General features: G+C 39.8%; 2 protein-coding genes across 5 annotated transcripts; both read left to right on the top strand.

Annotated features, from left to right (window-relative positions):
• The first annotated feature begins 841 nt into the window (after positions 1-841).
• LOC125166824 (trace amine-associated receptor 8-like) lies at positions 842-2,053 on the top strand. The gene has a single exon (XM_047860884.1). It carries the CDS (start codon positions 1,076-1,078, stop codon positions 2,051-2,053), a length of 978 nt encoding a protein of 325 aa, XP_047716840.1. The 5' UTR covers positions 842-1,075.
• LOC125166823 (trace amine-associated receptor 6) lies at positions 1,556-23,450 on the top strand. 4 transcript variants are annotated; one of them, XM_047860881.1, is made up of 3 exons: positions 1,556-1,615; positions 11,536-12,155; positions 22,380-23,450. In XM_047860881.1, the coding sequence occupies exons 2-3, from the start codon at positions 11,616-11,618 to the stop codon at positions 23,448-23,450; spliced, it is 1,611 nt and encodes a 536-aa protein (XP_047716837.1). In that variant the 5' UTR covers positions 1,556-1,615; positions 11,536-11,615. The 4 variants fall into 4 exon arrangements, with proteins under 4 accessions (XP_047716837.1, XP_047716838.1, XP_047716839.1 ...); XM_047860882.1 differs by lacking the exon at positions 1,556-1,615 and having other exon boundaries at positions 10,858-12,155; positions 22,380-22,687; positions 22,802-23,450; XM_047860883.1 differs by lacking the exon at positions 1,556-1,615 and having other exon boundaries at positions 10,858-11,890; positions 12,005-12,155.
• The last annotated feature ends 1,883 nt before the right edge of the window (positions 23,451-25,333 follow it).

The raw sequence follows: 25,333 nt of genomic DNA on the forward strand, positions 1-25,333 counted from the left end.
GTGGCAGGCCCAGGGGAAGGGCAGATGCCTTCCTCGGCTTCCTAGACCCCCAGTCTGGGCACGCATATTGTTTCAGCAGTTGGTGGGAGGAGAAAACTGGCAATGGGTGGGCCAGGTGTACTGAGTCCTAGGGCAGGGTCTCCAGGCATCTGTGGGGGTCTGCACTTGCCCTGCAAACACCTCCATATCTGAGGAAGTGGGACATTATAAATAAAAATCAAACATCATAGCAGCTCAAGAAAGACTGCAGAAAAAAGGAAAAAGCTTTATACTCAAGGGCACTTTTGTCCATATTTTTGAAAAAAGATCTCCATGTTTTTATTTTGTCCCGGTCTCTACAAATCATGCAGCCAGTCTTGTAAACAGGTAATATACTGCCAAGTACTGGATGAGGCTATTTTGGGACAGTTGAACGTAAAGAAATCTCTTGGTTACGAAAATCACGTCTTTCTGCGACATAATAGAACACCGAGTAATACATTCTGCAGAAAAACTTAACTAATTATAATTAGCAAAAGTTTCCTTTCTGGATCCACACCTTACACTGTAGGGATTCCTAGTGAGGCTTTATAATGGGTGAAGTTTATTGGCTGGCTTCCTAAAACATTCTAGGTGTTAACTTCTCAGACAATGTGAAGGTGGAAGTCTATTAAAAGGCGACTTTTCAAATATGTAACTATATTATATGTGATTATTCGTTGCAAGGAAGGACCTCACAGGTATAAAGAATCAGGTATTTAAATTGCATTTCTTTAATTTTTCAGATACTATGGATTCGGGCTTGATGAAAATTCATAATAGATTAGCTTGGAATTCAGTATCTATGAGCTTTAGATGTAATTACAGAAATAATTGCATGCATTAAAGTCAGAAAGGATGCATTTCTGAGTTTTGAAATTCCTTTAGCTTCTCTTTATACTTAAAATGGGGAAAGGATAGAATAGGAGGCAATACTTAAAAGCAATTGCTCAAATATGCGATTTGATTTTTTTGTTTTTAATTCTCAGAACTGAAAAACTTTATTTCCTACGGCAAGGAAGGGCAGAAAGACAGCCTGCATCAAACTGCAGAATCCATGCCCGGCCATCTTTCCCCACCTCCTGTTGGGCAGCTTTGCTATGAGAATGTGAACGGATCGTGTATTAAAACTCCCTACTCACTTGGATCCAGGGTGATTCTGTACGCAGTGTTTGGTTTCGCGTCTTTTCTGGCTGTGTTTGGAAACCTGCTGGTGATGACTTCCGTTCTGCATTTCAAGCAGCTGCACTCTCCTGCCAATTTCTTGATTGCGTCTCTGGCTTTTGCTGACTTTCTGGTGGGGGTGACCGTCATGCCCTTCAGCATGGTCAGGTCTGTGGAGAGCTGCTGGTACTTTGGGGCCAGATTTTGTAGCCTGCACAGTTGCTTCGATGTGGCGTTTTGTTACTCTTCTCTCTTCCACCTGTGCTTCATCTCCATCGACAGGTACATCGCTGTTACTGAGCCTCTGGTCTATCCTACCAAGTTCACGGTGTCTGTGTCGGGGACATGCATCGGCATCTCCTGGATCCTGCCCCTTGTATACAGTGGTGCCGTGTTCTATACAGGCGTCAATGACGATGGCATGAAGGACTTAGTAAGTGCCCTCAACTGTATAGGTGGTTGTCAAATTGTTGTAAATCAAGACTGGATCTTGATAAATTTTCTGTTATTCTTCATACCCACCCTTGTTATGATAATTCTTTACAGTAAGATTTTTCTAGTAGCTAAACAACAAGCTATAAAAATTGAAAATACTGGTAGCAAAGCAGAATCATCCTCAGACAGTTACAGATCCCGAGTGGCCAAGAGAGAGAGAAAAGCGGCTAAAACCCTGGGTATCACAGTGGTAGCATTTATGATCTCTTGGCTACCATATACAATTGATACAGTAATCGATGCCTATATGGGCTTCATAACCCCTGCCTATATTTATGAGATTTGCTGTTGGGGTGCTTATTATAACTCAGCCATTAACCCTTTGATTTATGCTTTATTTTACCTTGGTTTAGGAAAGCCATCAAAGTTATTTTAAGTGGACAATTTTTAAAGGAGAGCTCATCAACCATCAGTTTATTTGTTGAATAAGTATGAACACTAAGTCGAGAAATTTAAAAATATTTTTAAAATGATACATTTATGATGAAATTAGATATAAGAAATGAATAAAGCCTTTCAAAATTGGGGAAATAGCTCTATATTTTTCAAATTAGCTAGGAACAAAATCACAAGAAGATAACTCCATTAAATCATTGCAGAAATATTACTGAACTAAACAGTAAATAATGAAGTGGTTTACATACGTAATCTGCCTGGGTGCTCTGTACGCGTCCTTGTTACACGCACTTGTCTCTTCCAATTTCATTGAATTCTGAATCTCATTTCGGTTGCGATCTCTCTAATCATTTTCTCTTTTATGGTCACCTCTCACCTCTCATTTATCTTCAAATGGTCTTTCTTTCCGTGTGTTTTGCAACACTGCATTAATTTCTAGGGCTGTCATAACAAAGTACCACAGACTAGGTGGCTTAAACCAGAGCAATTTATTCTGTTCCTAATGATTTCAAAGCTAAAATTCCAAAGTCAAGGTGTCAACAGGTCTGGTTTCATCTGAGGGCCCGTTTTTTGGCTTATAGGTGGCTAGCTTCTCTCTGCGTCCTCATATGGTTTATGCCGTATGTATGTCTGTGTCCTAATCTCCTTTATTAATACACATTTTAAATGTTTATTTATTTTGAGAGAGAGAGAGAGAGCATTGCACCCACACATACAAGCACGAGCAAGAGAAGGGGAAAGAGAGAGAGAGAGAGAGAGGGAGAGAATCCTAAGCAGGCTCATGCTGTCTGGGCAGACCCCGACACAGGGCTCAATGACACAAAGCGTGAGATCATGAGCTGAGCCGAAATCAAGAGTCGGAGGCTTAACCGACTGAGCCACCCAGGATCCCTTTATCTCCTCTTCTTGTAAGAAGGCCAGAAATATTGGGCTGGGGATCACCCTTTAAAACTCTCTTTGATTACCTTTTGAAAGGTCTTATCTTAGCACATGGTTCCATTCTAAAGTACTAGAGGTCAGGACTTTGATATATGAATTTTGGAAGGATACCATGCAGCCCATAACAGGCACAAGACCAGAGTTGGTGACACTACCCAAGGGTCTGTTCAGCAAATGATTTGTGATACTGTCTGTACCTTCCAGGAGCTTTTGGGGCAGGAGGTAAGCCTTTCTTGCTTGATGGCTGGGCAGAATCTTGGAATATTCACCTGTAATATCCTGGGGTCAGTAATTCGGCCTTGGAATCAGGTATTAACTACGGACATTGCACAGAAGTGAAAAACTGCAAATGGAAAAATTTGCCACAAGAAAGCTGGCCCAGCGATCATTAGCAATTGGAAATTCTGCAAGGGAAAGAATGATCAATTATTGCTATCAGTGACACAAACTTTTCTCACCTGAATATACTGCATGCTTCCCTTTCCCAGAATGTTGTGGGGGTGAAAAAGTCTTTGCTGGTGCTGCAGAAACTTCTAATAAAAGGGATACAAAAAAACGATGCTCTAATTTTACATTTTGCTTTCTGGAATATTTTACAGTGTTGATGTAACAAAAGTATTCTGGAATGCATATGTACAGTATTTTGTAGAGTGAAGCTAAATTGTAATAGAGTACTGGTTTCAAAACCTTTTTTTTTTCTCTTTTTGGTTTATCTTTGGGTCACTCAATTAAAATGATTGAAATCTTTTTTTTCCCATTGGCGTTCACTGAGATTTTTCATTTTTTTCAAGCAAATATTGAGCATAAATTACAGGCAAGTACCTGAGTTAGGAACAGCTAACAATAAAAAGTATGTTTTATATGGTATTTTCCTCAAGGAACATGATTTTGTAGGTAATAGGGGCTACACATTTTAAAATACGTTATTGAGAATGAAAAAAGTGTCAGAGATGCTAAGTCTTGTGAACAGAGGACTCATTGTCACTATTTGTCGTAAGGATGATGTTTGGTGTTGGGCATTTCTAGGACATTGTCTTCTCACTGACATGTGGTCTCATGAACTGAGGGCTTAAAAATTGTCAAAGACTCTACTTCCTTAGTAGAAGGGCCTTTCGATGAGTCTTCAAGCATTGGACTTTCATAGGCAGGCAGGAGTGTGGACATTTTTTGACAGGAGGGTTAATTTCCACAAATAGAGGATTGGCTTGGCCAACCGTATGACAATGATTATATTATAGCACAATGACCAATTCATGCTGCCACTTACTATATACTCAATAGATCAGATTGGCTGTCACAGCTTTTAAAAAGGACTTCATGTTCCTTATTTTTAGAGTATAGAGGACAAACATAGAAAAAAGTAACTGAGAGAGTAGAAGGGTCCCATTTTATAAATGTCTCATAGCATTACATTGTTGCTAAATTACAACGGATATGACAGAAGTTCAAAGGCAAATTAAGGATTTTTGAAATTTATCTTATGCGCAAGCAAAATATATTGTGGCAAATGCTACCAAGACTTCCAATACAATTCTAAATCTGAAATCTGCTGGGTATGTGAAACGTCACAGAGGAGAGAAAAGAAAGAAATTAGATTCTTCCATATATTTCATGATAGTCTTTCCTAAGAATGACTACCTGAGATATGGATTCAAAAATTCAGGATTAAATTCTTTGTTGTATTTTATCCTTAGTTTAGGAGAGAATTAAAACTTAATATAACTGGTCAAGAAGTAAAGAAATGTAAAGTAAAGAAATCAACATAAATATGTTTTCAGGATAAAACTAAGTTAAGATCAAGGAAATTGTGGGATGTTGGGAATTTCGGATGTATTATGATGTAGAATACAGTGTTGATGATGATATCAAATTTGAAAAAAGGCGTTTCTCAAGTTCAATGAAATATTGTTTAGAGTGAGCTTCTCCAAGCATCTACAAACAGATTGACTGACGTGGTGAACGAGGTCCTATTTCCTACTGCTGATTCTGCCCATTTCTCTGCTCTGTCACTTTTCTGCTTCCCTGTCTTTGGTGGTGGTGGTGGTGGGGGTTCGGGAGGGTGGTCAATTTCTTGGTATTTTCACTTTTTATGCTTACCTCCCTGTTAGCTTCAATGCTCATTTTCTTCTTCCTCTTCTCTATTAATGTCATGTGCTCTTGGCCTTCTCCTAGACTCTTGTTTTTTTCAGCCAACTTTCATTCCAACATTTTCTTTTGCTAGAGTTCTTTTCTTAAATCTCCTCAGCTCCCTCTGCTTCATGCTCTAGCAAGGAGTTGAGTTCCTCTTACTCCTCCTCTTCCAACAGTAAGGGAATCAGATGTCACATTCAGATCTGGCTCAAGCCTGACATTTAATGTTTAGAGGACATTGGACAATTAACCACGACAAAATGATACATTCACCACAATAAATAGTTCTTCAACATAATTACTTTCATGTGGTATGTCACTTCATTTCTTCCTCATGACATGGGAATAATTGCCCTATCATGGCACATTATAAACATCATCTACCGCTGTCATAATTGATCATAATGCAAACTTATGATGTCACATAGTCATGAGGAAAGATGAGCCAGTCAAGAAGTTGTGTTTGAATATTTTGATATCTATTTGGGAAAAAAAAAAAGTTCTGATTCTCACTCTTCCCTTACTCACACATGTGCCCTTACATACCTATTGTTCAGGACAGATCTTAGTGTAAAATATAAAGCCAGGAAAATTTAGAAGATAATGCTGGAGATTATCTTCATAGTTTCTCATGGAAAAGATTGCCAGGTTAACTATAGATTTAATATTTCCACATGATAAATCAAAATGTCAAAAAGATAAACTTGAAAAAAACTCCTTAGAATATTTATTTTATTCTAATGGTTTTCGTTGAAAATGGAGAAAAAAAAAGATGTTTGGGGCACCTGGGTGGCTCAGTCAGTTGAGCATCCGACTTCGGCTCAGGAAACGATCTCACAGCTCGTGAGTTCAAGCTCCACGTCGGGCTCTGTGCTGACAGCTCGGGGCCTGGAGCCTGCTTCAGATTCTGTGTCTCCCTCTCTCTCTGCCCTTAACCCACTTTCATTCTGTCTCTGTCTCTCTCAAAAATAAATAAACATCAAAAAAAATTTTTTTAAAGAAAAAAGAAAAAGATGTTTGTTTTCCTGGCCCTTGAGTCTCAAAAGTCTAGGCCCTGGGAGAAAGGAAAAAGAGCCTACCTTGAACAGATTTGGGGAAGTAAGGGCTATAGAAAAGCTTGCCTACATCCCAGAGCAAGAGTAGAAAGATAATTGGAGTACAAAAATAAGTGAGAAAATAGTGAAGGTCTCTGAGGGAGGAGCACCCGATTTCTCCTGGATACGGTCTGGTTTGAGAAAAGGGGTGATAACTGATATGCAGTTGTGGTGGGTTGAATAAGAACCCCAGAAAGAGATCCATATCTAGACCCTGGAACCTATACCTATTAAAGATTATTTGGAGAAAAAAATAAAGGTCGCTGAAGGTGTGATTGAGTTAAGCATCTTGAGAGGGGGAAGTTAGCCTGGATTGTCCAGGTGGGTCCAAAAGGCCATCACGAGAGTCTTTACAGGAAAGAGGCTGAGAGATATGACACACACGGAAGAGAAGGTAGTGTGATCACACAGGTAGAGACTGGAGCGACGAGACCACAGCATGTCAGCAGCCAGCAGAAGCAGGGAGAAGGATGGATTGTCCCCAAGCCCCCTCAGAGGGCGCGCCACCTTGCTTTGATGTTGGATGTCATGCTTTCAGCCTCCAAGACTCTACAGGGATAAAATTTCTGTCGTTATAAGCCCCCAAGTGTGTGATGAGTTGTTACAGCAGTGACAGGAAACTAATATATCAAGTGTGTTTGCAGGGACAAGCTCCAAATGCAAGGGGAAACTCTTTCTCCTTTCCCTGGACAGAACTCAGTGTGTATAAAGACCACCGGGCAGAAATGGCTGCATAGGCTGAGCACGTAGCCTGAGACAGCACCACGGAGCACCTCATTGCTCTGCGTGGTACAGGGACAATAAAAGATTCCTGAGCCCCTGATTGTGCCTTGGAGTCATGACAGGTCCTAGAAACCCCTCCAAATGTTCCACCGCCCGTGATGCCACAAGTATAGCTGAATTCTTCTGAAAAGGGAAAGGAATTGGCCGCTAAATGTAAGAGCTAAAGAAGCCTTACTACCAGGTAGGAACGATGGCTGCTCTGTGACAGGACTGGGCCAACGTCCAGAGACCAGGCAGGACATCTCATTGAATATCAGGGAGAGTGGATGGTTACCCAGACCAGATCTCTCATCTACAGAGTCATTGGTGATGTGTGGTTGACTCAGAGAAGAAGGTAGGGAAAGCCCAGATAGACGGAGAGGAAGTTTTTATCACTTGGGAGTTAGGGGCATGGCACAGACCTTAGGTTCGTTTATAGTTGTACAACATAGAGGAGCAGAACGCAAAACCTGGAGCTAAACTGCTTGGATACAAATCCCCAGTTACCACTTACTAGAAGTTCACGCTGGGTAAGTGATCAACTTGCAGGGTTTCAGTCCTTCATCTGCAGAATAGGGTTAGTAGCTATGCTGACCTCATTGGGTTTTGTGTGTGTGTCAGTTTAATAACTGAATACATGTAAACTCCCAAGATATAGCAGGTGTTCAAAAGTTGTCTGCTACTGTGAAAATGATAGTTGCCTAAACAATAAAGTAACACGTTTTGCACACCTGTGCCCTGTGTTCACAGAAAATACTTGTGGGTCTTTCTAGATTTACTACCATGTTTTAGGAAGCATTTCTGTAAAACAGACAATTAAAAGCCATAAGAGCTATGACCCAAATTCTAAGGAAAAAACTTTATTTATTTATTTATTTTGAGAGAGAGAGGGAGAGAGAGAGAGAGAGAGAGAGCTTGAGCGGGGAGGGGGGGCAGAGAGAGGGGCGGGGGTAGAGAGAGTCTCCAACAGGCTCCTCACCATCAGTGCAGAGTCTGACCCTGGCCTCGAACCCACGATCCGTGAGTTCATGACCTGAGCAGAAATCTAGAGTCAGACACTCAACCGACTGAGCCACCCAGGCGCCCTTCTGAGAAAACTTGTATAAAGATGTTAGGTAGGTGCTCCGCAGTTACATGTTGAGAAATACCTGGTTACTATGATGAGACAGAGTTGAAAGAGAACTTCAGAATGTTTTCAATTTCATGGACGGACACGAGGTATTAGCAGAGGCTGAGCGGAGGTGAGGGAGGGAAGGAGGGAAGGAAAGCTAGAGAGAAAATGACAGACTACTCTGATGTAACTCAAATCTCTGAGTCAAGGACACCGAAAAGGAAGGGGCTTGAGACTCAGGTTTAAGACCCTCAATTAATCACTTACTCTCAATGAAAGTGGAACTCTTTCCTGGGGATAGAGGAAAGACTGATGAGGCTGTGAATTCTGAAAAAGCCAAAACAAAAAAGCCACACCTGGATGGACTGGAGCAGTGTAAGAGGTTGCCAGATTCATAGTCTAGAGGGGGGCTATTGATAAGCACATTATTCAGAGTTTAGGGTCCTGTGAACATATGTTTTTTCATTATGAGATAGACGGCCATTTCATCCTAGAGGACACCTACAAAGACAATCCCAGTCTATGCATGCAGCATCGAGGCAGACTGCATAGGACCCTGGAATTTAGAGGAAAGCTTGGAAGAAGACAGTGGGATCCCATGACATTGGGGCTTACAAGAGAGTTAAAGACATGTTATCAAAAAACCAAGAAGACTGCCTTCTGTGGTAGGTGAGATCTTCACCTGCTAATATGTATGTTTTCTCTACCTCCACGCACTAGTCATCAGATAAAATCTGAAATGATCATTGGGATGTACAAAGCTGTGCACAACATCTGAATCTTTCCCTGTTCTTTAGTACCTTCCTTTCCTCCTCATCCTTCTATCCGGGCCCTAAATTTATACCCTCAGTGAATTCTATTTATTCACCCCACTTCTATTAGTTGTTGATGTCATTTCTCACTTTACACTTTTTAAATGTGTTTATTTTATTTTATTTTTTATTGAAATCCAAGTTAGTTAACATATAGTATAATAACGATTTCAGGATAGAATTCAGCGATTCATCACTTACATGTAACACCCAGGGCTCATCCCAGCAAGTGCCCTCCTTAATGCCCATCTCCCATTTAGCCCTCCAGCAGCCCTCAGTTTGTTCTCTGTGTTTAAGAGTCTCTTATGGTTTGTCTCCCTCCCTGTTTTTATATTGTTTTTGCTTCCCTTCCCCTTTTGTTTCTTGAATGCCACATATGAGTGAAATCATACGACATTATCTTTCTCTGACTGACTTATTTCGTTTAGCATAATACACTCACTCTTGGTCCATCCACGTTGATGCAAATGTCAAGATTTCATTCTTTCTGATTGCTGAGTAATATTCCATTGTATATATATACCACATCTTTATCCGTTCATCAGTTGATGGACATTTGGGCTCTTTCTGTAATGTAATTTGGCTATTGTCGATAGGGCTGCTATAAACATTGGGGCGTATGTGCCCCTTCGAATCAGCATTTTTGTATCCTTTGGATAGATACCTAGTAGTACAGTTGCTGGGTCGTAGGGTAGTTCTGTTTTTAATTTTTTGAGGAGCCTCCATACTGTTTTTCCAGAGTTACTGCACCAGTTGGCATTCCCACCAGCAGTGCAAAAAAAAGTTCCTCTTTCTCTGCTTCCTCCCCAACATCTGTTGTTGCCTCCTGAGTTGTTAATGTTAGCCATTCTGGCAGGTGTGAAGCAGTATCTCATTGTGATTTTACACGTGTTAATTTTAGCTGGAAGCACAGTGAATTGTTATGTTATGTCTGTCTCTCACGTTAACATGGAAACTCACCCTAAGGGAAGAAGATATTTTGTGTTTATTCCTGTATGTTGAAGACCTTGCACAAATAGATGCTTCATAAATAACCAAATATAAATATTGCATTACACAAATGATTGAACCGCAGGCAGATTTATGGGCGTCTTGGGAGAACTTATGTTCCCTGAATCTTTTACTAAAGCATCTAAACCTTTTTACTCATCTTGAAGAGAATATTGTCACATTTCAGTATTGAGTGTATCATACGAGATAGGTCCTTTTTGGTTTTTTTTAAATTTTTTTTAACATTTATTCATTTTTTTTTTTATAAATTTTTTTTTTTCAACGTTTATTTATTTTTGGGACAGAGAGAGACAGAGCATGAACGGGGGAGGGTCAGAGAGAGAAGGAGACACAGAATCGGAAGCAGGCTCCAGGCTCTGAGCCATCAGCCCAGAGCCTGACGCGGGGCTGGAACTCACGGACCGCGAGATCGTGACCTGGCTGAAGTCAGACGCTTAACTGACTGCGCCACCCAGGCGCCCCTAACATTTATTCATTTTTGAGGGTGAGAGAGACAGAGCATGAGTGAGGGAGGGACAGAGAGAGAGAGAGGGAGACACAGAATCCGAAGCAGGCTCCAGGCTCCGAGCTATCAGCACAGGGCCTGACATGGGGCTCGAACTCATGGACCTTGAAATCACGACCTGAGCCGACATCAAGAGTCGGACGCTTAACCGACTCAGCCACCCAGGCTCCCCAGAGATAGGTCCTTTTTGTACAGACCTCTACAGGTACAAAAGACCTCTGGTTTTTTAGAGTAAGCTAAGAATTTTTCTTGTTAGTAATGAATACAGTTTGAAATTTATCAAATACATTTTTTCACTTCATCAGATGATTGTTAGATTTTAATCTGTTACAATGCTGATTTGTATTAATAGATTGTCTAATTTCAAAGCAAACTTTCATTCTTGGCATCAACTCGAATCATGATGTATGATCTTTTTTATATATTTCTGGATTGAGTTTGTAACAGTTTGTGTAGGATTTTTTGCATCGTTGCTTATGAGTGAGAGTTTTCTCTCATTTTCCTTTTTCAAATTGTCTCTGGGAGTTTTAGCATTGAGGCTACAGCAAAACATAAACTTTAGTGGAGATAATTAAATATAAGTTTCTTGTCCCTGTTCACACCTTACGCTACAGGGATTCGACCTTAGCTTTTGGGTGTGGATTTGGGGTGTGGGATTCAGCAGTGCTTCTGGGGATTTTGTCATTACTCTTCAGACAGTCTTGGGGTGGGTGTAATAAAAGGTAACCGATAGATAACAAATCACACATATCTCACTAACGTTCGACAAAGAGAAATATCCCTGTATCACGACCAGGTAAATAAAAGATTATTGACAAATTGTAAGGCAAGAAGAAATCTTTGGGATTAGCAAATTGGTAAAAGATGTACTTGAAATTAAACAATTGCACTTAGAAAATGGATTCCAAGTATATTCTAAGGTAAGCAAAATAATGGTAACAATGAATTAAGCTAAGATTTGTTGAACATTTGAATTGAATACATTACTTCAAGTGTTCAGACATTAAAATTAATAGGAGTATGTGACAGGCCATGGAGATATTGTCCGATAACTATAACAAAGGTAGGCAGTTGCAAAGGACCTTTTCTCCGCCTTAGGAAATAAGAAACCGCTCTGCTGGGTGCGACTGGCCACGGGCAGAACTTCTCCACGTTTGCAAGCTGTTTGCAGCAGCACCATGAGCACCAACCCGTCCCCCGCTGCATCCGAGCAGCTCTGCTACCAGAACGTGACCGGATCCTGCGCGCAAGCCCCCTACTCGCCCGGACCCCGGCTCATTCTCTACACACTGTTCAGCTTGGGGGCTGTGCTGGCCGTTTTTGGAAACCTCCTGGTGGTGATTTCAATCCTGCATTTCAAGCAGCTGCACTCGCCAACCAATTTTCTCATCGCCTCTCTGGCCTGTGCTGACTTTCTGGTGGGGGTGACTGTCATGCCCTTCAGCATGGTCAGGTCTGTGGAGGGCTGCTGGTACTTTGGGCGGAGTTTCTGTACCTTCCACACGTGCTGTGATGTGGCATTTTGTTATTGTTCTGTCTTCCACTTGTGCTTCATCTCCATCGACAGGTACATCGCTGTTACTGAGCCTCTGGTCTATCCTACCAAGTTCACGGTGTCCGTGTCGGGGACATGCATCGGCATCTCCTGGATCCTGCCCCTTGTATACAGTGGTGCCGTGTTCTTCACAGGTGTTCATGATGACGGGCTGGAGGAATTAGTAAGTGCCCTCAGCTGCGTAGGTGGTTGTCGGCCACTTATAAATCAATTTTGGATTTTGATAGATTTGCTATTATTTTTCACACCTACTTTTGTAATGATGGTGCTGTACAGTAATATTTTTCTTGTGGCTAGAAAACAGGCTATAAAGATTGAAAACATTAGTAGCAAAACAGAAGCATCAGGGACATACAAAACCAGGGTGAGTAAGAGAGAGAGAAAAGCAGCTAAAACCCTGGGTATCACGGTGGTAGCATTTTTGATCTCCTGGTTACCGTACATGATTGATTCATTCATTGATTCTTTTGGGGGGTTTGTAACACCTTCTTATGTCTATGAGATACTTTGCTGGCTTGGTTATTACAACTCTGCTGTAAACCCTTTGATCTATGCTTTATTTTACCCTTGGTTTAGGAGAGCAATAAAACTCATTATAAGTGGTCAAGCATTAAGAGTAGACAGTTCATCAACTATGAATTTGTTTTCTAAAAAACCCTAAATTTCAAATTGAGGAATTTATTGATATATTGGGAACTTAATGACCCAGTAAATTGAGGAGGAAAAATGGTACCTCAATTTCAGGGGCATAACTTTTCTGCTTCATTTTCATGGTGAATTAAACATCTTCAAGTATTTGACAGAAATGTGCTTACTAAACAATGGTTGACACAGAGTTTATATTTCCCAGTTTCCCCAAATCTGTGCACTTGCCTGCTTTGTCGGTTCTTACTTATGTTTCATGTCCAGGCCTCCCTTTCAACCTTGTCTTTAAGCCGCTTTCAAAGGTTTCCAGTGAAATCTCGCCCATCCCTGTCTTCTCTGGACTCCGTGTGCTTGACTTCCATTTTAAGCTGCTTGTTTCTTGGGGGCCCATCTTTCTGTAGCTCCTGGAGATCTCCGAGCCATACACATCGGTCACTCCAGACTCAGAGCCAGACTCATATTTTATATCGTTGGAGATATTTTGTGGAATAATTATGAGCAGACCTTGTAAAATGCATACCAGAGATTGTCCTTTATGTGATTGTTTCTTATCCCATGAGGTATGTTGTTTTTCCTTCCAGCCATTGTGGAGGGCCATTTTCTGTCTTTTCTTTTCTCTTTATTACACTATCCAGAGTGGTACATTGTTGGTGAACTAAATAACAATATATTATAAGTTATGTTAGGAGGATGAACTGTTCAAGAAGGGATGATATGGTTTAAAGCTCTTTGGAGAATATTGTTAAACATCTCATGTCATGCCATTCACAAAAGCAAAACAAATTTCTTTCAGATGTTAGAAGAGTCAAAGAAAATATTTTATAATTTTTCACTGGAGGAACCCTGACTGAAACCGCCTGTAGCTTTCTGCACATAATTTAAATTTTAAGACTTCAAGGGCGCCTGGGTGACTCAGTCAGTTGAGCGTCCGACTTCGGCTCAGGTCATGATCTCATGGTTTGTGTGTTTGAGTCCCGGGTCAGACTCTGTACTGACAGCTCAGAGCCTGGAACCTGCTTCTGATCCTGTGTCTCCCCTTTCTCTGCACCCCCCTTGCTTGTGCTCTGTATGTCTCTCTCTCTCTCTCTCTCAAAAATAAATAAAAAAAAAATTTAATGTTAAAACTTCAAAAGAAAACAAAGACAAATTTGCGGGGAGGGAGGCAAACTTGGGGAAATTACTGGCAGTAAACATCGTGAAGGGAAGGTTAATAGATTTAAAAACATAGAGGCCTTTTCCAAAACAGGCATAGCTTAACACCTCCCATACAAATAAATAGGCAATTTTACGGAGGAAAAAAATATGATTAATAAATACATTAAAATGCCAAATGTACCCATAATTTTAAAATGTTAAAATGTGGCAGTGGTTCATATATCAAGTGGGCAAATATTAGAAGAATAAGAAATACCTGATAACAATTAGGGTGTGGAAAATTGAGCACTCTCGAGAAAGTAGAACTTGCTCACATACATCTCACAAGAATACAACTTAGTATCAGTTTCCCCCTTAGTATCAGGGGAATTAAAATTTTTTTTATAAATTTTAAAATACACCTGTCATTTCTAGTAAGGAATCCAAAAAAAAAAAAAAAAGTCAGTCAAGGAAGCAAACATCACAAGGACATTTACTGTATAATTCTTAATTTTTACTTGGAATAATCTAGGAGCAGTGTGGACTGAATTCAATAAACTATGCTCTAACCACATAATGGGATGTTTTGATGCCATTAAAAAACACTAACAAGGGGCGCCTGGGTGGCTCAGTTGATTAAGCATCCAACTCTTGATTTCAGCTCAAATCATGATCGAGAGATCATGGACATGGAACCTGCTTAACATTCTCTCTCTCCCTCTCCCTTTGCCTCTCCCCTGCTCAAGCTCTCTGTCAAGAAAAAAAAAAAAAGAACTAATGAGTTCTGTATAAATTGATATATGCTCCCATATATGGATACACTTCCTACATGCTTTTACAAAGTGTAACTTTATGTGTAATAGACAGTATGTATCTGGTGGGGGGTGGGGTGGGGTGGAGAATTTGCTTTGTAATTTATCTTTATCATTTTAATGTATGAAAATGAGATGAAAATATTAAAATAGATATTACAGTAAATGAATAAATAAATAAACAAACAAAAGAGATGTTACCCGCATGTCTCTACTTTTACCTGAGCATTGAAGTTAGGTTTATCGATGTATTTGCTTGTTTTATTTCAGGGGAAGATCTTTTGAGTATATATCTCTGCTACATTTTTCTTCATAAAGAAATGAAATTGTAGCTGCGTTGGTATATTTCGGGGACTACATCTTAAGGTGATTCAATTATCTTAGGTATTACATCTTAATGTTGTTAAGCATTTGGTTTTTTATTTGTTTGTTTGTTTTGCAGCAGATCTCTAAGTTTCTCGAACTCTTCCCCTCTAATATTAATAATGTGCTATATTCAGGAGCTATGGGAGCTAGCAGCAGTCACTTCTCCATCTGTCATTTGTATTTTATTTCTACGCTTTAGGTCCCCTCTTGAAAAGCGAAAACAGCAACAGTGCAGATGTTCAGTCCATCACCTGCTTTGAGAGACTCAGCTTCCCAGCAGGCTGGAAGGAGCACTTCTCTTCCTGAAGGGGGTGCCCCTGGGTCTGCTCCTTAGAGGCAGGGAGACGGATTCCTTAATAGACCTCACAGAACACCCATAGATGCTACTGTGGAGGCCAAGGCCCCTGGAGCTTTGATGTCACCCCCGGGGCGGGGGACGGGGGGGGGGGGGGTGTGGGGGGGGGGAGGAAGAAGCAGAATCCCTAAATTTACTGGGATGTTTCTTGTTCCTGGTGGGCTATGAGCCTCTAAGCAAGATTTAAGAATATTGTAATACAAGGGGCAGCTGGGTGGCTCGACTGGTTAAGCCTCTGACTCTTGGTTTCGGCTCAGATCATGATCTCACAGTTTCCTGAGTTCTGCCCCTCCCCCACTCACACTGTCTCCGTCTCTCTCAAAATAAATAAATACACTTTTTAAAACAGAGCATTACAGAAAAATAAATTGCACTGTAGCACAGCTGAGTAAATGGTAGCCAAGAAATGTACCTGTCACCGTGTATATTGTATGTCCTCTCCCCTCTCCACACCTTAGTGCACATTGTCCTCTGTGACGATATCCTCCTGTTTTTTTTTATGTTTATTTATGTTTGTGTGTGAGAGACAGCACGCATGTGAGTGGGGGAGAGGCAGAGAGAGGTGGAGACACAGCATCAGAAGCAGGCTCCAGGCTCTGAGTTGTCAGCACACAGCCCCATGCCGGGCTCAATCCCATGAACCACGAGATCATGACCTGAGCTGAAGTCAGTCACTTACCCAACTAAGCCACCCAGGAGCCTCTGGATATTCTGTTTTTACCATAAATCTCTCTTCTTAACCTACTAGACACATTTTAAGTTCATCTCCTTGGTAAATTTGCTCCCAACACACTTGGATGAAACTCAGTATTATTATTAAAGCCTTTATTTATTTGTTTCTTTAATTTTACTTTTAAACTTTATTTATTTTGAGAGAGAGAGTGTGTGCATGTGAGCAAGGACAAGCGGGTAAGGGGCAGAGAGAGGGACAGAGAGAATCCCAAGCAGGCTCCGTGCTTTCAGCGCAGAGCTCGAAGTGGGCTGGATCTCACCGCTGTGAGATCATGACCGGAACCGAAATCAGGAGTTGGGCGCTTAACCGACTTACGCACCCAGGTGCCCTGATCATTAACGCCTTTATAACAAATAGCTGACAACCTTAATTTTGAAGGTAGCATAAATACCTTTCAAAATTGAATGCAAAGTAAAAATATTTTTAGATGAATAAAACCCGAGAATCTTCATTGCCGGCATACCCACGCAAAGAGAAAAACTAAAGGGAGTGTTTTATTTTAATTTTTAAAAAGTTTTTATTTATTTTTGAGACAGAGAGAGACAGAGCATGAGCAGGGCAGGGGCAGAGAGAGAGGGAGACACAGAATCCGAAGCAGGCTCCAGGCTCTGAGCTGTCAGCACAGAGCCCGACGCGGGGCTCGAACTCACCAACCGTGAGATCATGACCTAAGCCGAAGTCCGACGCTTAACCGACTGACCCACCCAGGCGTCTCTAAAAGTTTTCAACCTAGAAGGAAACCAATCCCAGAGGAAACACTGTAGTGTGGGAAGTAACGAAGTGTGCCACAGAGTGTCAATATCAGAAAATAAAATGAATGCTAAAAGTAAAAATAAATGTCTTTTTGACTTAAATTATACGCAGAATTAAAATAAATGACCGCGGTAGCAATAAAATGGCCAAGACAAACGGAGTTAAAGTATGTATTGAAATGCCTGGCAAGCTTTTGCATTGCCCTGAATTGGCAAAATTATTAACTTACTGGAGAATTTAATTAATCAGGGATACATATTAAAACTCTAGGATTCCAACAGAACAAGTATAAGTAAGTCCAATTTATAATTTCATGGGAGAAAAAGGGTGAATACTAAAAAATAATAATTTAAAATGGGTCCAGAGTCATAAAAGAACAACGAAAAAATGTGAAGAAAAAATATATTTAGTTAGTTTAAACCCAAATACATCAACAATTATATTAAATATATGAGAATACACATTCAGATTTTAATCCAATTAAAAGATGACCAGAAGACATGAACAGACATTTCTCCAAAGCAGACACCCAGATGGCCAACAGACACATGAAAAGATACTATACATCACTCGTCAGTAGGAAAATACAAATCAAAACTACATGAGATATCACCTCACACCTATCAGAATGACTAAAATAAAAAAATACAAGAAACAACAAGTGTTAGCAAGGATGTGCACATAAAGGAACTTGCACTGTTGGTGGAAATGCAAACTGGTGCAGCCACCGCAGAACACGGTATGGAGTTTCCTCAAAAAGTTACGAACAGAACAACCCTACAATCCAGTAATCGCACTTCTGGGTACTTACCCCCAAAATACAAAAACACTAATTAACAGGGATACATGCACCCCTATGTTTATTGCAACATTATTTACAACAGGCAAACTATGGAAGCAGCCCAAGTGTCCATCAACAAATGAATGAATAAAGCAGATATGGTATACACACACACACCACATGCAAATACAATGTAATATCACTCAGCTATAATAAGATAGAAATCTTGCCATTTGCAACACCATGGATAGAACTAGAGAGTATAATATTAAGCAAAATAAGCCAATCAGAGAAAGACAAATACCATATGATTTCACTCATCTGTGAAATTTAAAGCACAAAAAAAAAATTGGCAAAGAAAAAAGGAGAGAAAGAAAGTCATGAAATAGACTCTTAATTGTAGAGAACAAACTGATGTTCTCTATAAATAACCAAAGGGAGGTGGGTGAGGGATGAAGGGTGAAATAGGTGATGGGGATTAAGGATTACCCTTGTGATGAGTTCCTCCATGATGTATGGAATTGTTCAATCACTATATTGCACACATGAAACTAATATAACACCATATGTCAACTATATTGGAATAAAATCGAATGAAAGAAAGTAAAATGAAATAAAATAAAATTTAATCCAAAAAATGTGTCAAATAAAACTGAAATGAAGGGCATAACATGATAATAAGACAGAACCTAGTAAGTGTATTTCATTATGACCCATAGATTTGGTTTTGGTAGAAAAGGGAAACTGATTAGCTATGCAATTAACAGTGGATGGAATAGTTATTTCGGAGATGAAGACTTATTCTTGGTAGTAAGACTGGAAGGTGCTCTACATCTCATGCACAATGCAATTAAACTACTTGATTCTGTTCTAGCTTTAGTTTTGGGGCAATCAGACACCAAGATTTCAAAACTGGGGCATCATATCTTTGGGGTAGGAATGAATACATAAAAATAATACTTGCTATTTTTCTCTAATTTCTAGAATAATGTAAATCAACATTATCTACCAGCACATCATTCCTATTATTATACAAATGCTATGAAGTGGCAAAATTTCCTGAAATAGTGTATTATTTCTGACTATACTGTGTTTGTAAGAAACTCTTATCTTTATTGGATTTTACAGATGATTAAAGGCACCCTAGAATGTTTAGTATCATTTTACCCACAATTCTTCAGTTCCAACACTGAATATCATCAATTTCTTTTGATTCTAGTGGTTTCAGTAGAGTAACTTTTTCTCATCCTGTTCTGCAAGCTAGAGAATCATCCTGCTGCCTCATTTTAAGAACAAGGAAGCTAAAACCAAAGTCTGGAGAATATCATAAAGCTTCTGGATTCAAATAAACACTTTCAACATCTAGTTTAATACATTTACACTTGTCTTTTTTTTAGTGCCTTTCAAAATTAGACAAATCATCTAATTTTACCACTTCCTTTCCTAGATCAACATATTGTTCTATTTTTGTAAGTTTCTAAAAACTTTCATTATAAAGAAACCAGCTACTTCCCTCATTATTCTCTTCTGTGAACTTATTCTGGTTGTGTGCTGCCTTTGCTATTGACCTTTGCATCAGTGAACATTTATTAAGTGCTTCTGTCTGGTGTGCAACACGTGGGCTCTGGAACTGGAAAGATATAACAATAAAGCCAATGTCAACCTAATAATGATTTATCCATGTCACGGAGCCCTCACTGGGTGCATGGGATCCCTTACCTGCACTCTCAGTCTTCTCAACAACCCTGTAAGAGGGCAAATATTATTACTTCTATTTCCTAAGTGAGGAGCCTGAGGCTTAAAGAAGTGAGTAGAAGGCCAAGGTAGCATATTTGTTCAACAACAGAATCTTATTCATAGCCAGGCAGACAGAGAGTAAGTGCAGCAAACACCAACTATTCTTCCTTACAGAGGAGACTGTGGCCCCACCTCTGTATTCAGGTCATTGGGAGCCATTTGGAACATGGGACTTTCCTTCTACCAAGGGCAAGTATGAGCATCATAAAGAAAAGTGCAAAGTTCTTTGGGGAGACGGGGACATCAGAAGGAGTAATTGATTTGCTCTGGTGTAACATTTTAATCTACAGTTTTTCACTCATCCATACTTCTTCATTCTGGAAATAGTATTTTACCATACAAGGTATTTCCCCCTTTCTCTGGTCTCTCGGTTATATTTTAGAAATTGTTGGGTCCAGTCAAGGGAGCTGAAGGCGTGGGGCTGGGCACCTACTTTAAGATCTTCCTCTGTTATGCCTTGGCTCAAAAAATGTAACACTCTGAATTTGTTTTGATCCTGTTGATTGTGGAAGCATTTTCTAAACCTGTCCTAAATTGGACCCTGAAAGTTGTGGGGGACTGGTGAAAAGGGGAAGAATATAAATCCTAACTGAATATCCTAAGAATTAGCTAAGAGGGAATAATTAGAAATTAGACGCGGTAGAAAACTGGAAGATGTCTAGCTCTTTGTTTTATAAACTAAGGTACGGAGATCTGGGTTTCTGTCCAGGTTCTTCCTGGAAGAAGCATCAGGTCTTCCCCTCGTTCCTGCTTCCAGACCACAACAAGACTTTCATCCCTGTCTCTCTGCTTCTGTCTCTGTCTCTCGTCTCTCTGCCTTTTTCTTTTTTGGACATAATATTCCTTTCTTATTAAGCTACCCTCTGCTAGAAAACATCAGAAAACCCCAGCTATTGTTCTGCTCTGTTCTCATTTCCTTTTCCCCCATATATATTATATTAAAATTCTGTAAATATTGAAGTAGCTTGTTTGCCTTACCCTATTTGAAGAGACCTCTTTATCCACACCTGCCTAAGGGCTTCCTGCATCATGAGCTACTGTCTTTTACCTTTTTACTACTTTTCACAATTTGTATTCATATATCCATTTATTTGTTTACTTGCTTAAGGTTTGTTTCCGGCTCAAGATTGCAAACTTCATGAGACAGGGATCGTGTGTACCCAGATTTTTTGTTCATTCCTTTGTTCATTGCTTTTCACCCAACTCCTGGCACTCAACAAATATATATTGAATTGATTAATGAATGAATGAATATATCTCAGAATATGAAGGGAGATATAAAGTTATTTCTCTGTCCTAAATGTGTGCATCATGTATCATTTTTTTTTTGCCTAGAATAATGTTTCTCAATAGGCAGGTCATTGAGACATTTATCTTCCAGAGGACACTTGTCAATGTCTGAAGACATTTTTGATTTACGCTCTTGGGGAAATTTTACTGAAATCTACCAGCATCTAGTAGCAGGGACGCTGCTAAATCCTGTTCAATGTACAGGACAGATCCTTACATCAGAGTTATCTGATCTCAAATGTCAACAGTGCTGAAATTGAGAAAGCCTGGCCTAGACCTTTGCCTATGGAAACAATTATTATTATTTCACAAAACCAGATTCTCAGGAAATATTAGAAATAATATTAGAAAGAATCTAATTTTCTAGATTAGGAAGCAGATGGACAGATGGATTAATAATAATACCTGTGGCACTTTATAATTTGAAAAGCAAGTTCACACATGTGTAGGTCACATCCCTGCAGTGGCAAGAGTCTTGAACATTTCTTCGAGAAGTCTGAGTAATGCTCTGTGGAGTTCAACATTGCAGGGCTAGGAAATTACCAAGGAATTGTGTTCCCATTTTCCAACTTTCTGGTCATTATTCCTTATTTGAATTCATTCAGCATCGGAACCAAAGTTCTATCAGTTAGAACCACAAATGTGTGTAGTCAGAGGGCTCACTGCCCATTTATCACGTGGACAGAGACATCACAGATATGCTTCCAGTGACAATGTCTGAGCAGAGAACCGATCTCCTTTCTACCAGCACTGATAGTCATAGTACCTCAGAAGTGCTGGTGTGTCTAAATACCATGCTGTTCTTTAATGCTTGTGTGTGATGTATTTCACCAATCTCAAGCCGTCCTTAATGTATGTTACCTTTTTTTGTTTCTTGGTAGCCAGTGCAGATACAAGAATGGCTCCTGCCAAGAGAAAAAAAGCCAAGTATTAACTCTCACTATTTACACCATATTGTGTCTCTGTACAAAAATCCAAAGAGGTACCTCATCAGGACTGACAATAGGGGAAAGATTCAAGTCTAAGAAAAAAGAAATCTTTGACCCAAGAAGCGTGATGGCTAAGCTAATTTAATGTTAAGAGTTGTTTTATAGAATACCTTTCCTAATCATCACTGTTGAAAATAATCTTCCAAGTTCACACCTTATACTATAGGGATTCCATGCAGGGATTTCCCCATTGATAGCGTCTATTTATGTGGAAGGACTGCATGTCTTAGTAACACAGGTCAGACAACACAGAGATAAAGAGGAGGTGATCCTTCAACTCCACAGTTACATCCCATATCAGCAGCTGTTGCAAAGAAGAACACTAGAGGTAAAAAGAAAACCATATTTTTTATGAATAAAAGGGGATTTTATCAAGTTAAAGAAACCAGGCATTATTTAGTTGAAATTAACACCACTAACCTTATACAATATAATTTTTAAATGTCTATTTATTTTGAGACAAAGAGTATGAGCAAGCCTGAGTGGGGAAATAGCAGAGAGAGGGGGATCGAGAGAGAACCCCAAGTAAGGGACGCAGGGCTCAAACTTAGGAAATGCCAGACAACGACTGGACAAAAATAAGAGGTGGATGCTCAACCGACTGAGTCACCCAGGTGCCCCTACAATATAATTCTGTTCAATTTTAGTTTGTCATATAGAAAGCATTTAAGATTTATAATAATAAGTGGAAAGAGGAAAAACATTAGTAATAGTATCTGATAATTTCTTTAGACAACCTGGCGTATTTACGTCTCCACATGCACCATGAGCACCAACTCTTCCTCCTCTGCATCTGAGCAGCTCTGCTACCAGAACGTGACCGGATCCTGCGTGAAAGCCCCCTACTCGCCCGGACCCCGGCTCATTCTCTACACACTGTTCAGCTTGGGGGCTGTGCTGGCCGTTTTTGGAAACCTCCTGGTGGTGATTTCAATCCTGCATTTCAAGCAGCTGCACTCGCCAACCAATTTTCTCATCGCCTCTCTGGCCTGTGCTGACTTTCTGGTGGGGGTGACTGTCATGCCCTTCAGCATGGTCAGGTCTGTGGAGGGCTGCTGGTACTTTGGGCGGAGTTTCTGTACCTTCCACACGTGCTGTGATGTGGCATTTTGTTACTCTTCTCTCTTCCACCTGTGTTTCATCTCCATTGACAGGTACATCGCTGTTACTGAGCCTCTGGTCTATCCTACCAAGTTCACGGTGTCCGTGTCGGGGACATGCATCGGCATCTCCTGGATCCTGCCCCTTGTATACAGTGGTGCTGTGTTCTACACAGGTGCCTATGATGATGGGCTGGAGGACTTATCTCGTGCCGTCAACTGCGTAGGAGGTTGTCAGACTGTTGTAAATCAAAACTGGGTGTTGATAGATTTTCTATCCTTCTTTATACCTACCCTCGTTATGATAATTCTCTATAGCAATATTTTTCTTGTGGCTAGACAACAGGCTAAAAAGATCGAAGATACTGGGGGCAAAATAGAATTGTCATCAGCTAGTTACAAATCCAGAGTGGCCAAAAGAGAGCGAAAAGCAGCAAAAACCCTGGGTATCACTGTGGTAGCATTTATGATTTCATGGTTACCGTACAGTATTGACTCATTAATTGATGCTTATATGGGCTTCATAACCCCTGCCTACATCTATGAGATTTGCTGTTGGTGTGCTTATTATAATTCAGCCATGAACCCTTTGATTTATGCTTTATTTTACCCGTGGTTCAGGAAGGCCTTAAAAATTATCATGAGTGGTTGGGTTTTCGAGGACAGTTCAGCCACCATGAATTTGTTCTCTGAACAAATGTAAGCATTTGGACTGACGAAGTTCAATCTTTACTATTTCCATATGACATGAGTTGGTAAAAAGCAAGTAAGACTATTAATGAAGAGAGAAAACCATTTACTCTTCAAATTTAACAGGATAAATCAATGCTTTCCAGTATTAACGGTGCACTTCCTTATCATTTCCCAAAAAACAATTTGCATGACTGGTAAATGTCAAATCCCATTTGTTAACGGCTACAGAGCTCACCATACCTCCTTTTCTGCACACACTTCCCTCCCTCCCTTTTGCTCTTTTATTTCATTGATTCTTCCCTTCGTAGCCTGAAAACACCTTAAAAAAAAAAATTCTTTCCTCTTTTCCTTAGAAAGTTTTCCGCTCACTCCCAACTTGTCAAAAATTTCTCTGTGGTTAGCTTTCACATGGTTGTTGTCTTGTGTTTGTTTTTGTTTTTGCTTTTCTTTTGTTTGTTTTTGGCTTTGTTTTGCTGCTTTTCCCAAAGGAAAACTTGGCGCAGCAGTGAAATCTATTATGCTGGATGTCTGCATGGTGTCTGTGTCAGGAATTTGCTTCAGCAGCTCCTGGATCCTGCCTCTTGTATACAGTGTATACAGTGGGTGCCTCTGAGGATGGGATGAAGGAATTAGTAAGTGCCCTCTGTTCCATACATGGTTGCCAGCTTGTTATAAATCAATTCTGGATAGTGATAGAATTTCTGTTATTTTTCACATTTAGCTTTCTTAATATTACATCTAGTAATATTTTTCTTGTGGCTAGAAAACATACTAAAGAAATTGAAAATATTAGTACAAAACAAAATCATTATCAGGAACTTGCGAGGCTAAGATGGCTAAAAGAGAGAAAAACAGCTGATACCCTGGCACAGTGTAGCATTTTTGGTCTCATGATTACCACATGCAATTGATTCATTCACTGATTCTTTTTAGGGGTTTATGACACCTTCATGTGTTATGAGATATTTTATTGGGTTGGTTATTGTAACTTTGCTCTAAATTCTTTGATATATGCTTTACTTTACCCTTGGTTTGGGAGAGCAGGAAAAACTTATTATAAGTAAAAGAGATTCATCGACCACAAATTTAATTTCTAAATTAACCTAAATTGTTAATTTGAGAAAAAAAGACATCAATCTGGTGACGTGTTACAAATTTCCTAATAATTATAAATGTGAATTATAGCACATTAAAATGACATTTTAAATGATGGCGGAGAAATGGTACCTCAATTTTAGTAGCATACCCTATAGGCTTTTACCTCCTTGGTGAAATGAACATCTTTAAGCATTTGATAGAAATGTATTTACTCAATAATGGTTGGCACAAGGGTCCTTAAATCTGTGCACTTCCCTGCTTTGTCAGTTGCCGTTTTTGTCTTTCAGGACTCACGTTCCTTTCTTACCTTCCTTTCACTGTGAAAGATTTCCCGGTCCCATGTTCCCTGTTAGTGTCTTGTATTTCCTGCCTTTTATTGAACTGGGTTAACTTGTTTTCATTTGAACAGCTTGTTTCTTGGAGTGGGGGGTGGGGGGGTGGGGGCCAGTTTTCTGAAGCTTCTAAGATGTCTCTCAACCATATAGGTGAGCTATTTCAAACTCGGGACAAGACTCATATTTTATATGTTGGGGGCATATAATGTAAATGTGGGAATAATCATGAGCAGATGGCACAATTTCTTCAACAGTGATTATCTATTGATATGATAGTTTTCTTATCATGAGGTTTATTTTTTTATTTTCAATCACCATGGAGGAAAATTTATGTCACTTTTTTTCTATTAAACAGTATCCAAAGTTTATATGTTTTCCATGATAAAAAAAAAGTAACACTGTGTTTATGGGAAAAGGATTCAAGAAATGTGGATGTGCCTGGGTGGCTCAGTTGGTTAAG

This window comes from Prionailurus viverrinus, chromosome B2, assembly GCF_022837055.1.
Source record: "Prionailurus viverrinus isolate Anna chromosome B2, UM_Priviv_1.0, whole genome shotgun sequence".
Classification (NCBI taxonomy): Eukaryota; Metazoa; Chordata; class Mammalia; order Carnivora; family Felidae; genus Prionailurus; species Prionailurus viverrinus.

Excerpts from the sequence above, each read along its gene's own strand:
- LOC125166824 (XM_047860884.1), top strand. The coding sequence starts at position 1,076 with ATGCCCGGCCATCTTTCCCCACCTCCTGTTGGGCAGCTTTGCTATGAG.
- LOC125166823 (XM_047860881.1), top strand. The coding sequence starts at position 11,616 with ATGAGCACCAACCCGTCCCCCGCTGCATCCGAGCAGCTCTGCTACCAG. Across the intron at positions 12,156-22,379 it reads ATGACGGGCTGGAGGAATTA|ACAACCTGGCGTATTTACGT; the intron begins GTAAGTGCCCTC and ends TAATTTCTTTAG.